The following is a 17,868-nucleotide window of genomic DNA, read 5'->3' as shown; positions in this document are numbered from 1 at the left end:
AAATCTAATTGAAGACATCTCTCCATGGCCCACACATTCCAAGTACCAAACACCCGTATCAGTTTATGAGAACAAGTTTTTATAAAATGTTAGAATTTTCAATCCATTGAAACATGAAAAGGTTCATGCTATTTACTGTCATGAAACGTTAAGATGTTTTTTAAAAGTTATTTAAGAACGATACAAAATATAAAATAACTAAAAATCATGTCAACTGTAATATAGTGCCCCAGGACGTTTAACTTAATACAAAAGACCAATGTGTTTTTGCGATCTGACCATAACAGGAAGTCAGTGCAGACCACGCAAACGAAGCCCAATCAGAAGCCAAAACACACCACCAAAGCCTCTTTTCGTACTGCGTTCATAAAGCAAAACACTGCCCAGGCATTTTCCTCGTTATGTCCCAGAGTGCATCGCGATTCGCGGTGACGACAACAACAAAACACAGCAGCAGATACAGGGTGGTAGCTAGCTAGCTACTTGATATAAACACATAGGTTACACAATCCCTGTTGGAAAGATCGGCGATAAGAAAAACAACAATACACAGAACAGCCCGATAATAAAACGGGTAATATGATCAGGGCTTCAGAAAAAATATATATTCAGAAAATCTTCTGAATATAATAGCGTTAACATTTGGGCGCTAGCTTACGGTCTAGCTAGCTGATTTGCGATCCCAGATGAGCTAGCAAGCGAAGCCTGGAGGATATGACAAACAAACGCCGAGGTGAGAGTATTTCCATTGCTGTTACGATTGCAGCTTTGCCATCAGTTGTGTTTATATTTTGTCGAATGGAACCGGTGAATACGAAAAAGAATACGTTCTTGGTTGCCTGGATAGCAAATTCATAGCAACATGTAGAAATAATAACCATATAGCAGTGCATTGACATTGTCTTGTAGCTAGCTACATTGGCTAACCAGAGAGTTGGCTTGTTAGCTAAATGACAGCTGATATTTAGCGGACAATACAGTATTTTTGGGGCCTGGTGGTAGCGGATAACGGAGACGGGATGTGACAAATGATTACGGGTTGGTTACAACGAATAACATTTTGAAACGGGAATTTCATTGCCGTTTCATGGAGGGATGTTATGTTCTGTTCTTTGTCTGGTGCAATCCAGTAGGCCTGACTGTATGCAGTTGTTAGCTAGCTATGCTACTGTCTATCTGTAATGTAAACCCAGATAGTTAGCTAGCAGGCTAGCTTTACTAATTGGTACGAGTTGAAAATATCTAACGTTAAATACCCAGGTTACGACTGTGTCTTTTTCAAGACCATCTAGTCAGCCAATGTCATAATCTGAAAATAACAGATTACATTTTTCAAGGTGAAATAAATTGGGTGGCCCCATGTTGACCATGACATGACTCAGCCTGTAACGTTAACTTAATTTACCGACCTTTTAAACTGCAGAGTGTCAAAGGCAAAATGCATGAAATATATAAAATATTTTAAAGTGGATATATACACGATGTTCACCTGCAACGGAGTAGCATGCTGATTAACGTTATCTAGCTATGCAGTATATTGGCAGATTGATTTGGGTGGCTAAGTTAGCGAGCTGGTTAAAATTACCTAAGTTAACTTGCTTTTGGCAACTGCTGAATTGCTAGCTTGCTATGAAGCTAGGCTCCTCGTGTTCAGCTGGCAGTGATGTTTCGCCATTCGCTGGCCTGCTGTTCCAAGATACCGTTACCAGTAATTTATTTCCGTATCCTTTCCCAGTTAAATTAACTAAACGTAATTGTGTGGTGGACGTTTCATTGTTCCAGAAGGTGTACTTGTAAATTAATTTATGTCGCACTGAGTCGTACCTGAAACTCCTCAAACAAGTCAATGCAGGTGCCATGTTAACGCTTTGTCTACACTGGTGTTACTGGTGGCGAGCTTCAGCTAATTATAGCCTTATGTTAGGTGCTTGCTTGACGTGACATAACATTACTTAATTGTATTTTTTTGTTAAAAACATTGACAATCAGACTGACTGCAATTAAGAGAGTCTTTCATTTTTTCCTTACAGACTCTGTTAGCAGTTCGGAAACCCACTTTGATGTTTCAGTTGCCAAAGTATTTTACAGCAGTTGCTCTCCTTTTCCTGAAACACTTGGCTGGAGTTAAGACAGCGTCCTGTGTCGTTAAGTAAGTGTATGATGTTAATGATTGGTAATTAATTGCCATATAATTAAGTAACATGAGCCCAGAGGCTTCATATTACTTCAGATTATTAGGAATAATTTATAATTGTTTCACTTATGCTTCTAAATTAATTTAATAGAAGTATTGTCTATTAGTGTTCGCTTTCTTTAGACACACCTTGTAATTGCCCGTTATTATATTATACCCTGTAGTACTGCAATCAAGAAAGCACAACTTCTGCCCCAGTCGTCCAGGAAGTAATACAATATTTTTGTGACAGAGCTCATTGAAAATGTGTAATGTCATATGTAATCATGACTATTGCTGCATTGTTATTATTGTCCTGAAATACTGAACTTGATCTACTGTTACAACTGGTTACACCACAATGTATGTAGTATTTTTCAATTTGATAATAATTTTTGGGCTCATAACTCAGTTGAGATGTAATGAGGTTGGAACCTTCTACAACATCCACAATATAAGTATCTGTACTCATTTTGCTTTCTTCTCTTTGTGCAGGAAGGTGCTAAATGACTAAATGAACAAGGAAGGGAGACGTGAAGACTGCCGGAGAATCCAACATGAAGTTGTATGTGTTTCAGGTCAACAATGGAAGCACACTGACTTTTGACACCGAGCTCGCCGTCCAGACGTAAGATGCACTCTCTTCCCTCTCTCGGCTTATGGCTGTTTGCTTGTGAGGTTCACTTGTTTGACAGAAGTTGCATGTTTCTTACAGGGTTTCGGACCTTAAACATGCCATCCAGGTCAAATACAAGATCGCAACGCAACACCAGGTTCTTGTTGTCAATGGAGGGGAGTGCATGGTCGCAGACAGGCGTGTCTGCAGCTACAGTGCCGGCACGGTAAGTTGAACTTGTGGGCTCACCTTTTTTATTTGGAAATTTGTATTTGCATGAAAAGGCTGCATTTAGTGAGGCCGAATGCTGTCATGGCGTTTTAATTTCTTATTCAAATTTTCTATTACTTTCTGTGAATTTGACAGTGGGTAAAAACTCGTTATCATTCTGCACTAATTCAAATCGGACACACCCATGTTCATGTAAATGTTAATGATCATTGACACTGTAGATAGTTTAAGGAATGCCAGCTTTCGGAAAGACTGCTTGGTGCGGACATGTTGTGGACATTTTTTTTTCTTTGAGACATTCGAGCAGGTGTGCGCAGCAAGGGCTAATCCGCTTCATGATTTTGTGCCAACTTCTGCTTTTAATTAAATAATTAGCTAAATAATGTCTTGATCAGACATTTGTATATGCACCGGCTACAGCTACTGCAAGTGTGTCCTAAAGGTTTTACTGTACCGGAGTACAGGGGTAAACCAACATAATTTCTAGAGCTGTCAGAAAAATTAATAAATTGGTTGGAATAAAGACCAGCTTGCAGACCGGCCCTCCAGGACCGGAGTTGTGCACCACTGCATTACAGCCAATGCACAAAATCCACTGCACCATCAAAACTTAGAGAATAATAAAACAGTTCTAATAAAATTGCTCTTTCTTTTTATGTGTTTCTTTAGGACACCAACCCGATCTTCTTGTTCAACAAAGAGATGATCCTTTGTGACCGGGCTCCAACAATCCCCAAAACCACCTTTTCCATAGAGAACCAGATGGAACTGAAGGTGGAGGAGTCATTGATGATGCCAGCAGTCTTTCACACTGTTGCCTCGCGAACACAGCTTGCAGTGGTAACTTATTTTGTTCTTTCTTACTTTGTATTTTTAAACTGGCATAGTATTATTCAATTATATTAATGACATTTCACTAAGAATACAATTTAATAAGAAATTGTACAAGGATATTTTTGAAATGTGTATGCACAAATGTTCGGCAATCCTGCACTTTCTCTACCATGCAGACTTACAATAGCCGTCCATAACATTTCTTTATCCACACACTTCCTTTCCTTTAAGTTCAACTGCTATGGTTGAGGTCATGTTACATTAAATTAGGTTTGGTCATTCTGGTCAGAGTTCGCTGAGTAGTGTATACTGTAGATTAGTCACATCGTTATGTTCAGTAACTGATTAATGTCCTCCTTTGTTAATATTTGGTTTTCTCTGTGGACATAATTCTTGATGCAAGGCTTTTGTGGAATGGATGCATCTGAATGTTTTACTGGAAAATGGAATCAGTTGAAACTCAGGTAGCTGTTTGGTGTAGTGGTTAGGAAACTAGGTTTGTTTGTGACTCTAGTTTGTAGTTCAAATCATAGGTGTGCTACTGCTGCTGCACCCATGAGGGAAGTACTCAGCCTGAATAGCTTATGTCCATGTATAATATTCCAAAAACATACACTGTGAGTTTCTCTGGGCAAGGTTTTCTGCCAGGGTTGGTTGTTTTCTATTCAAAATTTCAGTGTGTCACAAAATTGTCCATGATATTTTATATATTAAAACTATAATTTGAAATGTTATTAAATCATGAATTTATTGTAATGCCGATATTCCTATTATTTTTCATGAAAGTATTAGGGAAATATACATTCCCCTGAAGTGGGGAATATGTCCATAGGGTCATGGAAGTGAGGGTCTTAGTGGGAATACAATGAAAGAGATACCACAGAGTTTGAAATCTTTAATTAAGGAATATCACATCTGTTATTAACTTTTATTATCTGAATTTCCAGTTCCTTTGTCATTTCATAGCTGGCTCATTAAATGGGTGCCACAATATACGTAAGCGGATACCAGCACAATCAAAATGAAACTAACCAAGTCTATAAATAATGCTACCACATTGGGTTCTGTTTTGAGGATGCAAAAACAAGGGAAGCACTGGTTCAGATGGAAAAAATATTAACGGTATATTAACAACAATAACATGCACAGTATAGCACAATCAAGACCCTTTCAATGTTTCCTTTGCATACAGTATCCTTATTACTTCCATCAACATTTGATGGGCATTATTGTTTAGCTCAATTCCATCCATTTGTCTGTTAGCAGGATATCTCCAAAAGTTATGAATGGATTGCATGAAACTGCATAAAGCTTGGTCATGGGAGAGAGAAAAAGTGGTTAACTTTTCACACTGATCGGCATATAACTTCTGAACAGATTCAAATATTGTCCACACCACAAAACGCGAGGTTCATGGAAATGTGTGAATCGCCTGATGTGAAGGGCATGGAAGAAATGAGTAACTTTTGGAGAATATCCACAATTGCATAGTGTATGTGGAGGTGTGTGCTCTCGTGAGTGCCATCTTCTAGTTTTCCATTCTTTTGTTTATTCAGTGCATACTGTTTGCTCTGACCTCTAGCTACTCGCATGTTTGATCTGCCAGGTTACAGCATGTCATGTCTGGATCATTATTATGATCAGTTTTGTTTATTTTCACCTGTGAAATTCTATCCAATGCTAAATGTGTATGCTGTGTTGTTCAAACCTTTATTGCAATTTTCAAAGCATCAAGAGTTGTTTATTTTTTTTTTATACGATACTTTTAAGGTCTAATGAGGGATGATTACTTTACTATGTTCATTTACTGTAAGGAGATTCAACCAGTCTTGACCATTTCTTCCCTTTCTGTTGGTAAACGATTGATTTTGGAAGAGGTGACATTTTGTATTGATCCATTGATAAACCTGTGGGACCATGGTGTAAACCACTGCTGTACACTGATAGACTGAATCCTTTTCCAGTTCAGGTTTATCAGGTGGAGCTTATTTTGACTGTGTTCTGTTCAAATGCGTCTATGCTTAGATCACAAATTTATAGCCTAGCTCTCAGAGGTCATCTGTGATGTGTGGTCTATTTATGGCCAGCATTAATTCATTTGGACTGGTGAAAGAGCAAATGTGTGTTAGAGATCCTACATTTGTTTGCACCATATTCTATACAGATTATATAAATGTTTCAGGACTGTGTTGACGAAATTGGTCTGTCAATGGTGCAAATGAATTTGCTAATGACATGGAATTCCTCATTCATTCTGCCTTGTTTGTGGGCTGTTTGCAGTCACTTTCATTTATAGACGCTTTAAATCTGTGCATTTGCACCAATCTGCACCCCACCCATCCAGTGCAAGTGCTGTACAGCAGTGATGAGGATACTGAGCATGGTGTAAACATGCTTGTGCAGCTCTGTGTGCTGTGGCAAAATGGCAGTCTGCCCTGGCGGCAGCTGCGTTTGCGCTGGTTGGTCGGGGGCTTTTTGTGTTCTTGAAATGTTTACCCATTGTACTTAAAGGGGTAGTTCTCTTTCTTGGGTTTTGGATATTATGTCAGGGTAGTGTACGTTTTGTGTTGGCCCGGACAGTTTTGTGGATGATGAACGGTATTTTAAATTACGATTACGAACGATCTGTCGACTTTACAATGCCAGGTAAAGGACGTTTGGGGATTCATGGTCTAAACTAAAGCAAGAAATTGGGCTTTAAGTAACTCCATAACTGCAGCTAGTTCAGCAACATTGTGCCTGCAGTGGTTACACATAATATTATTATTAATATATATTATTAACCAGTTATTCTTGGAAGAAAACCCAAGATATTTTTTAGTGGAAACTATTTCCTGCGGCGCGTACAATTTGAGACTGCTGCGCTTGGAGAAATTTTTGCGCAATGGAAATTCTGAAATTAATGTTCATAATTGTGAATACTGACTGTACTATCATATGTTCAGATACACAGCCTTTGGAAAGATCAAATGCTCCACAAACTGCTTTGCAGTTTTGTGTATTGTCCTATGCCCTATGCCACCACTGTAAACCATCGTCCTAATTTCCAAAATAAATCTTCATCACAACTGCCTGGCATCACCACTCTAAAACTGAAATGGTATCAAAAAATGAATATCATAGAACACGGTTTATTCTTTTAATATAATAGTATTTGGCAATTTTATTTTCATATTCCTGTGAAATTATCATATTTGAGTGAAAATTGCATAGCTATGTCTGTTCAGCCCACAGGTGTTTCAAGCACAAGGAATGAAAATGCAATGGCCTCGATATTCACTTACAGTGTAATGTGATCATGTGATATTTGACTGGTCAGACTGATCTTTAAATGTGGTCACGTTCTCCATGGGATGTGTTCACCTCTGCCTCTGTGGAGTACTCCTGAGATGTGTGCAATTGTCACTTCCCTAAATTTGAATTGTTTTGAGCCCGACCGATTTGGCATGGTGCTTGCAGGGATTTTGCGCACAGATATAACTGTCCATTGTATGATGTTGTACGTTGAGGTATTAACATACAACATTTGGCAATAGAAAAAATATATATGTATCACTACCATGGGGATGACTTGGATAGGTAAAGATACTGATGCACTTGCATTGTTTATTTGTAACTAGGGACTTTAGATTGAAGATTAAGGTTAAAAGGTTAACGTCAGGAAGACAAGAGAGCAGGCTGGTACCACATTTGCAGCAACACAAACAGCAAAGCATTCAACCTGGGTGAAAAAAATTAAACAAAACATTAGGTCTTTTGTAAGTGAGCCTTCACTAGATGACAAACTATACCACATATCTTTGGTATTTGTAATTTGAGGTTGATTGGTGTCCCATTCTTGGGCCAAAACCAATGCTGATGGTCACCTTTTGCCATATCGCCTACTTCTGCCATATCTGCCTTAAGTAAAAAAACAAAAATAAAACACATTTATTAACGAAACCGATCCAGTCCCCTCCAAAAGTATTGGAACAGCAAGGCCAATTCCTCTGCTTTTGCAATACACTGAATACATTTGGGGTTGAGATGAACACGAGACAAGAGTTCAGAATTTAAGCTTTTATTTCCTGGTATTACTAAACTGCTAAACTACTTGGAACATAGCAACTTTGGTACTGGCGTTCTTACCAGAATCTGTTCTTGCGGTTGCCCCAAGGAATTCAATTCATTGTGGTTGGATTGAGCATGCGATGTGTATTGCTACAGTAACGGGAGTTATTTTACACAAGATATGACCTAAAAAAACGGAAATAATTAAATAAATGTATTGTTACAACTCAATATGTGGACTCAAATAGTGTAAGCAAACTTTAATTGGTAGATTAAATATTTTTATTAAACATTCTGTGGCAGGTACTTTGAAGTGACTTTCTATTTGGTCCTTACTGAAACCAAAACATGCTTTTACTACATCAACAGGTGTGACAACATATTTTAAATGACTGTTAATTAACTTTCTGATTTTCTTTTTTTTTTTTGTTCAAAAGGAAATGTTTGAAGTTGCCAAGAAACTCTGCTCTTTCTGTGAGCGCTTGGTTCACGATGAGCACCTTCAGCATCAAGGCTGGGCAGCCATAATGGCAAACCTGGATGACTGCACCTTGTCATACCAGAAGCTGCTTTGGAAATTCGACACTGCCTACATGAATTATCAACGGGACATTGAAGACATCAAACTGAAACTTAATAAGTAAGTATCATTTTCACTGAGTGTCTTAATTCAGTTTTGTTAAATATAAGATAATAACCTATAAGTGCATACAGTGGTGTGTAAAAGTGTCTTTTCATGTTTGTCACACTTAAATGTTTGAGATCATCAAACAAATTTAAATATTATTCAAAGACAACACAAGTAAACACAAAATGTAGTTTTTAAATGAAGGTTTTTATTATTAAGGGAGAAAAAAAATGCAAACCTACATGGCCCTGTGTGGAAAAAGTGATTGCCCCCCCTGTTAAAACATAACTTAACTGTGGTTTATCAAACCTGAGTTCAATTTCTCTAGCCACACCCAGGCCTGATTACTGCCACACCTGTTCTCAATCAAGAAATCACTTAAATAGGACCTGCCTGACAAAGTGAAGTAGACCAAATGATCCTCAAAAGCTAGACATCATGCCGAGATCTAAAGAAATTCAGGAACAAATGAGAAAGAAAGTAATTGAGATCTATCAGTCTGGAAAAGGTTATAAAGCTATTTCTAAAGCTTTGGGACTCCAGTGAACCACAGTGAGAGCCATTATCCACAAATGGCGAAAACATGGAACAGTGGTAAACCTTCCCAGGAGTGGCCGGCCGACCAAAATTACCCCAAGAGCGCAGCGACGACTCATCCAAGAGGTCACAAAAGACCCCACAACAACATCCAAAGAACTGCAGGCCTCACTTGCCTCAGTTAAGGTCAGTGTTCATGACTCCACTTTAAGAAAGAGACTGGGCAAAAATGGCCTGCATGGCAGAGTTCCAAGACGAAAACCACTGCTGAGCAAAAAGAACGTCTCAATTTTTCCAGAAAACATCTTGATCCCCAAGACTTTTGGGAAAATACTCTGTGGTCTGATGAGACAGAAGTTGAACTTTTTGGAAGGTGTGTGTCCCATTACATCTGGCGTAAAAGTAACACCGCATTTCAGAAAAAGAACATCATACCAACAGTAAAGTATGGTGGTGGTAGTGTGATGGTCTGGGGCTGTTTTGCTGCTTCAGGACCTGGAAGACTTGCTGTGATAAATGGAACCATGAATTCTGCTGTCTTCCAAAAAAATCCTGAAGGAGAATGTCCGGCCATCTGTTCGTGACCTCAAGCTGAAACAAACTTGGGTTCTGCAGCAGGACAATGAGCCCAAACACACCAGCAAGTCCACCTCTGAATGGCTGAAGAAAAACAAAATGAAGACTTTGGAGTGGCCTAGTCAAAGTCCTGACCTGAATCCTATTGAGATGCTGTGGCATGACCTTAAAAAGGCGGTTCATGCTCCAAAACCCTCCAATGTGGCTGAATTACAACAATTCTGCAAAGATGAGTGGGCCAAAATTCCTCCACAGCGCTGTAAGAGACTCATTGCAAATTATCGCAAAAGCTTGATTGGAGTTGTTGCTGCTAACGGTGGCCCAACCAGTTATTAGGTTTAGGGGGCAATCACTTTTTCACACAGGGCCATGTAGGTTTGGATTTTTTTTCTCCCTTAATAATAAAAACCATCATTTAAAAACTGCAATTTGTGTTTACTTGTGTTGTCTTTGAATAATATTTAAATTTGTTTGATGATCTGAAACATTTAAGTGTGACAAACATGCAAAAAAATAAGAAATCAGGAAGGGGGCAAACACGTTTTCACACCACTGTATAACTTACACACCTCAGCACAAGACAAATGCAGTGGTTATATAGAGACATCAGCAATGTATTTTGTCTTGCATATATTTCAATCACGTTTACATTAGGACATCAGCTTTGCTGTAATTTAAACCAGCGCATTAATACATTATCTTATGCATGACTGTGCCTGTTTAGCATTCTGAAGACAACTTAAAACAATTAAAATAACCTCCATGCTGGATTCTCATACATGCTTAGGTTTTCTGTGCTTTCAGTGTGCATTTACCAATTGAACATTAGAGGTCCCCCTAACTCCATCATTATGCTCAGTTCCCGAGTTCCTCTTCCTGTATGCTTTATCATCCGAACAATGTTAATGTAATGTTTACCATACCACACAGCACATACAAATTAAACCATGGCTAATTCGAATTATGGTTCTTGTTGTATGATGCCTTGTCACTTTAATTCCAGAAACAGCCAGGTTGGGCACAAGTTCAGCTTTAATGCAGACTTGTTCATAAACCTTTTGTAAAGAAGTGGCTGTTTCTATAGATCACTATAAAAAAACTTCCAATAAATAATTGGGATTTAAGTAAAGCTCTTGCTAGTTGGGCCCCTAATTGTCTTTCATCTGGTTCTTGTTCATTGTCTTACTCAGTCTAAAATACCTTCATATGTCAAAGCCAAACCTGTCATACGGGCTTGGAGAATTGTCAGAACAAGCGGTGAATGTTTTTAAATTGTGCCTCACTAATCTGGAACTCGGCATGTCTGGCTAAAACATCTCACCCTTGCCGCTTTTTTCGCACACAAAATCCAGTTTATTGACGTTCAGCTTTTTTACTGTTTTATTTTTCCTGACCTTTTGGTAAGAGCCAGAACAGCCCCCCCTGTCACAGTCATCTGTGATTCATGCATTATAAATCACACATAGTCTATCACTCATTATAAGTGTGGCCAGTTAATTGAGTGACTGAGTGCACTGAAGAACACATATTGTACAGATAGCTCCTTATAAAAGGAAAAAGCTCTTCAGGCAGTGCATATAATGCTACAGTGCAATATGCACTAAATTATGTGCCATGTGGCATTTTGTTGTTTACTTTTTCTTTTACTTTTTTGCTTTCTAGTTACGGTAAACAAAACCTAGTAAAAGTGTGCAGTTGGACGCTTGTAAATTTGATAAATAGTTTACACTATCACAATTCCCTCATACCAATGATCTTCATAACATCATATCATGCTTTTAGAGAGTTGTTTTCTTTTAAATGCATAGGCACTGAAATGCAGCGCCAAACATTGCTTGTGTTACCATTTGGCACACACGAAATGCAGCCTCATGGTTTTGTAGTGGGAGTTTTATAATAGTATTAATAAAATTTTGATTGAAGTAGTTAGTTGTAGTGCACCAGTGTGCTTGAAATGAGCAGTGCAGTGGTCTGTGTTTGGTAAGGGAAACCTTACTGAACCACCAGACGGATGAACCACTGACTCAGGCATCCTTATTCCGACAGATGGGAAACAGAATCATGTTTTATTCATTTATAATGACCTACGATAAATTTTACCACAATATTTCAAAAAAATATATGTTGATAAGGTTAGGGTGATAGACCATTGAGCGTCCACGTGAGATGATATAATTTTAATAGCAGTGTTATCCAGAAGCTGATATTTTGGCAACTAAAACAAGGACGATTATTTAGTCCCCTTACAGTCATAGTACGCTCGACCTGTAAAGCCGTCCTTGACACAGGAAAGGATATTGACCGATTTTAATCTGAAATTGACTTGGGGTTAACCCGGTCCAGGTTCCTCAGGTTACCACTCCATTAGGTTGATGACACGCATGGTCCCCACAGGCTTTCAGTGTTCTTCAGTGAGAGACGCATTTCTCCTCAGATTACAACTTGCTGTCCCACAGTTGGTCCCGCCAGTGTCTGTCTCCATCTCCTGACCATTTGGGATTTAAAGTTTTATTTCAGTTATTATCCTCCAGTCCAGCACAGTGAAGTGACAGATTATTAATCTAAAGCTGAGCATTTTTAAACCGGCATGTAATGAACTTCAGGGAAATTCCACAGGTGCCACAGGTCACTAGTCTGCATAAATGAAAGATGATTATATGTTATTTATTGAAATGAAACGTCACTCTTAAAATCTTGTTGCCAAATTCAGTGCAGTTTTCTTGCAATGCTCACATTGTGGCAATAGGGAGTACTGTTTGGGCTAGGAACTTCCCTAAAGTTTAACTCATAGCTGCTGTCAAGAAATTTTCAAAAATATGTTTTGACATTTGGCTTCACAATACCTTTATTTCCAAATTGTACATATAAAATGGTGTCTGCTATCTTATTCACAAGTATTAAAGATGAACTGGCATTTTATTCAGTACAAAATGGATCCCAGCTAACCGCAGTCTTGTCGCATGCATTTTAAAGGCTAGGCACCGCTGTATCAGTCATGGCCAAGATTCCCCTCCTGGAGTGTTTGACGCGCAACAGCTACAGAGAGAGCCTGAAGTCCAGCTCGCCAACGGACGGCGAGGGCACGGAGGAGGAGAAGTCGGTGGACTCGGTCCTGTGTCCCGGGGAGTCCCGGAGCGGAGGGAAGTCCCCTGGCTCCTTCACGGCTTCGGCAGAGACGCCGACGCAGGGGCCGGGCGGCGGGGCGCGGGAGGAGAGCGAGATGACGGACAGCAGCAGCCTGAGGGCGGCGCTGCAGGAGACCGACTCCCCAGAGGAGAGCAGCCCGCCCTCCTTTAACGTCACCCTGCTGGACTGGATCAACGTACAGGACAGGCCAAACGACGTGGAGTCGGTCGTGAGGAAGTGCTTCGATTCCATCAACAGAGTAAGTCCACATACTTCATAATGCAGTCATTTATGGCTGCAAAAATAATTTGTTCACACGGGACAAAGCACCGTGTATACTCTGTGGTTTGAGATCTGAAAATTACTGTTGGCTAGATCTCAAATTGCATTTTATTGATGGAAGTGTAGGATTACAGACGTAATGGCACAGTGAGACAACCTGGACAACTCCCTTTCTGACCAACCTAGACAATGGAAAAACAGACTGAATAAGACCAGACCCCAGCTCATTCTCATTTCTGAAAACACGTCACAGTGCCACAAATACTTGCTATGCTAATGCTGGCTAATCTTAGTTCAACCACCTGTTCAACAAAATGCATAATTGGTTCATGAAATCATCCTAAAGTGCTGAGTAAATTGTTGCATACCTTTAAAAACTGAAAAACTGTTCAATGGTTGTCTTTATTTTCGACGTCGGCATACCCAATTACAAAAATGCTGAAGGACCTTTGTAAATACCTCTGAGTTGCCAGTAGTAATTTATTAGACTGCCTGACCACAGCAAAAAAGTAAGATGACTGACATAGTTCATTTGCAGTAGCATGCTGTGCAGTTCATTTTACTTGTTCTGATTATATATTTGTTAGTTTAAGTGATATGTCTGTGGGCTATGGGCACTTTTCAAAGAACACGTTGTTCCCACTTAGTGAGGACAGCAGTGGTTACAGTCCATTCTTTGTTGTTGCTGTCCTCACTAAGCAGGAACAATATGTTATCTGGACATTTTTGAAAAGTGCCCTTATCCCAAGGGAAGCCAGTTTGTTTGCACCAGCATATACATTATATATGAGTTAGGTGGCTTTTGTATTTTATTGGAGGACTCTTCTAACTTTCATGCTGAAACGGCGCTTAATATTAAGTACATGATTGGCTTAGATAATACGGCTGGATTTGTTTCCATTACCGAAAAACAGCATTCAACAGTAAGCTTTGTATCTAAGCATTTAATGGGACATTCTGGGGTCAAATCATACAAAATTAGAGCCTTTTGTTGTAAATGTTGCATGGAAATCTAATACAGCGTTCCACTCAGTGAGCACCATAACCTACTGTCAAGTGTAGTGCTGACGGCATCACGTTACAGCGATGCTTCTTAGCAGCAGGCCCCAGGGACCTTTTCAAGAGGTAAATGCATGCAGCAAAGTAAGGCCAAGTCCTAATGGAGAGCCTGCTTTAACCTGTTAAAGACACACCTTTTGGATGGAAGTTCACCTACAGGGCAGTGACCCAAAGCTCAAGGCAGAAGCTATGTTGGAGTGGTTTAAGAGGAAGTGGGAGAATGTCCTTGAGTGACCCTGTCCTGACGTGAACCTTTTTTCTTAATGCTTTTGCATAACATGCATGTATGCACACACTTATATACACACCCTCAAGGAGTCTGAAAGTAAATATTTTGCTTCTATTTGCCAAAGCAAATGGGTCACAAAACCAGCACATTGTGTCTGTAAAATCAGTTTGATTGTTCCTCGGTTCAGCTAAGGTGAACAACCTCAAGTTCTCTTCCTTCGATAAATAGTAAGTAATACAACTAAAAGACAATTTAACATTTTGTTCTTTGCATTAGAGGTGAGGTGACCACCACAATTTGGCCTCATATTAGAAATATAATAAATCCAGCTATAATAAATTTTTCCCTGTGATAAGGATCCTTCTTTAGGCATAATACATACTCTATTCAACAGCTTTGCTTTTCTTCGAATATCTGCGATTTTGTGTGGTGTATTTATTTACAGTGAGAGTGTAAGGAGAGCTGATGTTGTGCCCTCAGTTAATACCTGTCTTCTAAAATTTTCAGCTTGATCCGAGGATCATTCAGCCCTTTTTGGCAGATTGTCGGGACACTATTGCCAAACTGGATAATCAGAACATGAAGGCCATTAAGGGCCTGGAGGACAGGCTGTACGCTCTTGACCAGATGATTGCAAGCTGTAAAAAGTTGGTCAACGAACAGAAAGAACTTGCTCAGGTAAGCATTGATTTTCTTAAAACTGAAAGACGCTGGATCTTGTCTTTTCATATCCTGTTAAGGAAAGTTTTACTTGAACGCAGAGGCTTGTGCAAATGGAATCCGACAGAAGCCTCTGTCAGAAATGTGCTGCTTTTGTAACTTTGGATTTAGGAGTTAATGTGCCGAAAATGAGTTTTTAATCTCATAAAAATATGTTTAACATTCCACAAACGGATGAATATAGCATTTCCATATCAGGTAAAAAGTCTCATTTATGTGGATGAATATGGTTTGTCATAAGGGACAGAAGTATCAATTGGGCGCAGCCAGTTTTTATTGATAATATAGGGCTTGTATTCTTGCCTTGAATCAGTTTTCCAGTGCTTTTAATACTCTGTGCACCATGCAGAATCTGGGCAATTGTACATACTTTATATGAATTACAGCCATGAACAGATACTTTCCCCTTCTTTTCTCTTTGGCAGAGTCACGCATGCAAGATAACATTTGTAAATTCAAGTTTTAATATACATGGTAATATACCTTAAAAGAAGTTTAGAACTAGACTCATGTCCACGCACCCCAACATTCAAATTACTTCCTTCACTTTCTTTTTGTTTCTGTTGTTGATTCAGTTTTCCACGTAGATTTTTATTCCCTGTTTAATGTGATGTTTTGTGAATGCCAAACGGGGTATAAAACACTCGCTTCCAGCTTTGTGTCTGAATAGCAGCATCTGGGTGCTACGCTATTAAGACCAGTTTGGAACAACTGGTCCCCAGTGGGGAATTCTCTTTTATAAAGACCCATAAAGGTGACAGAATAGAAATTTCATATCCGTGTGAAGTAGCGCAGGTTTTCTGTGCTGAAACGATTGAAAGGGGAAGTAATGGACTTTCTAACTCTCCAGGTGCGTGCCTCCATAATGCCGTGTTGGCCGGCCTCCATCCTATTTGACATGGCGGTCTTCTGGGTGTGTGTCACGAGAGCCTTTAACCATGTAGGGTGTGGACAGCCTGTGTGTGGCAGGACAAAGGAGGGAATTAATTAGATTATGTGGCTCTAGAGTTTGTGCATTGTAAGAGCCCTGTTCTCTGGAAATATGGGCACATGGGAAGGGACAGATGCACGTGTGCTCGTTTCAGATTGACTAAGCTTGCTCGGCCCTCTCCTCGGGTCCAAATGTATCGACCTGTCTTAAAAAGCCAGTCACCCTGATATTAATGATAGGAGGAAGCTGACCAGCAGGTGGCGGTCTTTAACTGAACTTCCAGGGGGACCAAGCCAGGCCAGGTCAGGCCCGGGTATAGCGTCCATGTGTAAGCCTTCTTAGTTGCAAGTCCCCAGTCCCCAGATCTTGTTGTCTTGTCTCATCATGGCAGGGGGGGTTGTTTATTCATTTTTTGAATATGTATAACAACTATCATTGCTGTATTTTGATAACTGTGCTGTGAAATACTGCATATCACCTTTATAAGGTCTGTAGTAGTTTAGGATTTCTGTTGTAGTTTGAGTACGAATGCTGAACTGATTACTTCAGTGGCTAAAACTGGAACTTCCTCGTCACATTCTCCATTGATATGGCAGCGCACCGTGAAGAAGTATTCTGAAGGAGATATTGCATAAAACTGATCTATGAACATTGTTGAGTATTTTACGCGACATTCCTTCCATTGGATAAGTCTACCAGCTATTTTTGTTGACACCCGAGTTGTTTATTTACCTGTCTGAGATTAAAGCTATTGGTTACATTAATCAGTTTTAATTGATGTTTTTGTTATTTGTTTCAAACTAAATTAACTTGTCTTCCACTAACCCTTGCCCAGGGATTTCTGGCCAATCAGAAGAGGGCTGAAAACCTGAAGGACACTTCGGTGCTTCCTGACCTGTGTCTCAGTCATGCAAACCAGCTGATGATCATGTTGACCAACCACAGGAAACTCTTAGACATCAAGCAGAAGTGCACCACTGCCAAACAGGAGCTGGCCAACAATCTGCAAGTTCGCCTCAAGTAAGAAATACATTTAATCTTTCACTCACTTAATTTCTTGAACTTTTATTCATCATGTTCTAGGGTATTGTTGTGATAATTGGGAAATGTGTCCATAAAAGCTGCATCTATGAGAGTGGACGGTGATGGATTACTTTGTCAGACTAAATAAACTAATAATTGTGTACTCTAACAAATGAGGCACAACCCTGCGCTTCATGTGTTTAATTATTTATCATCCTGCTCAGTATAATGACCAAAAATTCTGCCGAATGTCAGAGGCTATTGACTGCTGCTGGTTTCAACTGGCTTGCCATCATGCTGTATGCTGTGTGACAGATGGCAGGAATGTAGATGTCCTTTGTTCTTAAAATCAAGCAATGCACAGTTGCTCGTCTTTACATCAATAATCTCTATTCATGCAGTTTATCAAATTATACTATGCAAAGAATCCTTGCCTTGCTTCAACATGTGTCATGTCTCACAAATGTTATTATCTTTGTTCTGTGCTAAAACATGTAATGTAAATCAGATGTGTATTAATCACACTAATACATATGCAGTACAATGTTGACGTGGTAAAATGTATGACTGAGGAAAAGAAGGCTTCTGCCTTAAAGGGGCAGTTCCACTGAAAGGGCATTTTCTCATGGCGCATCTCATTAAAGCCGTGAGACTTCGTTTGATGCTTGGTGGTCTGCCCCTTTAACACAAATTGTGGCCGTCCAGGCACCTTGGCTAGCATTCATGCACGTGTATGAATGGGTCTCCTCCGCCCCTACTCTGCATGTGCGCAGCTTGTGGCTTCAGTGTGAAAAGAAGCAGCCAGAGTCTCTTCACTCCACCGGCTACTATGTAGTACTCTACTATGCCGGCT

The 17,868-nt window shown here is 39.6% G+C and overlaps 1 protein-coding gene across 1 annotated transcript in view; it reads left to right on the top strand.

Moving 5' to 3' along the window:
- Positions 1-423: 423 nt before the first annotated feature.
- Positions 424-17,868, top strand: part of rb1cc1 (RB1-inducible coiled-coil 1) — a 36,659-nt gene continuing 19,214 nt past the window's right edge. The window contains exons 1-9 of the mRNA XM_061255410.1: positions 424-733; positions 2,031-2,149; positions 2,669-2,801; positions 2,889-3,015; positions 3,690-3,860; positions 8,342-8,544; positions 12,619-13,030; positions 14,849-15,019; positions 16,828-17,012. Coding sequence (XP_061111394.1) covers positions 2,731-2,801; positions 2,889-3,015; positions 3,690-3,860; positions 8,342-8,544; positions 12,619-13,030; positions 14,849-15,019; positions 16,828-17,012 — 1,340 coding nt within the window. The 5' untranslated portion in view covers positions 424-733; positions 2,031-2,149; positions 2,669-2,730. The remainder of the gene's footprint in view (positions 734-2,030; positions 2,150-2,668; positions 2,802-2,888; positions 3,016-3,689; positions 3,861-8,341; positions 8,545-12,618; positions 13,031-14,848; positions 15,020-16,827; positions 17,013-17,868) is intronic.

This window comes from Conger conger, chromosome 9 (assembly GCF_963514075.1).
Source record: "Conger conger chromosome 9, fConCon1.1, whole genome shotgun sequence".
In the NCBI taxonomy this organism is placed as follows: Eukaryota; Metazoa; Chordata; class Actinopteri; order Anguilliformes; family Congridae; genus Conger; species Conger conger.
The sequence above is the reverse complement of the archived record's forward strand: the minus strand, read 5'-3'. Positions and strand labels throughout refer to the sequence as shown.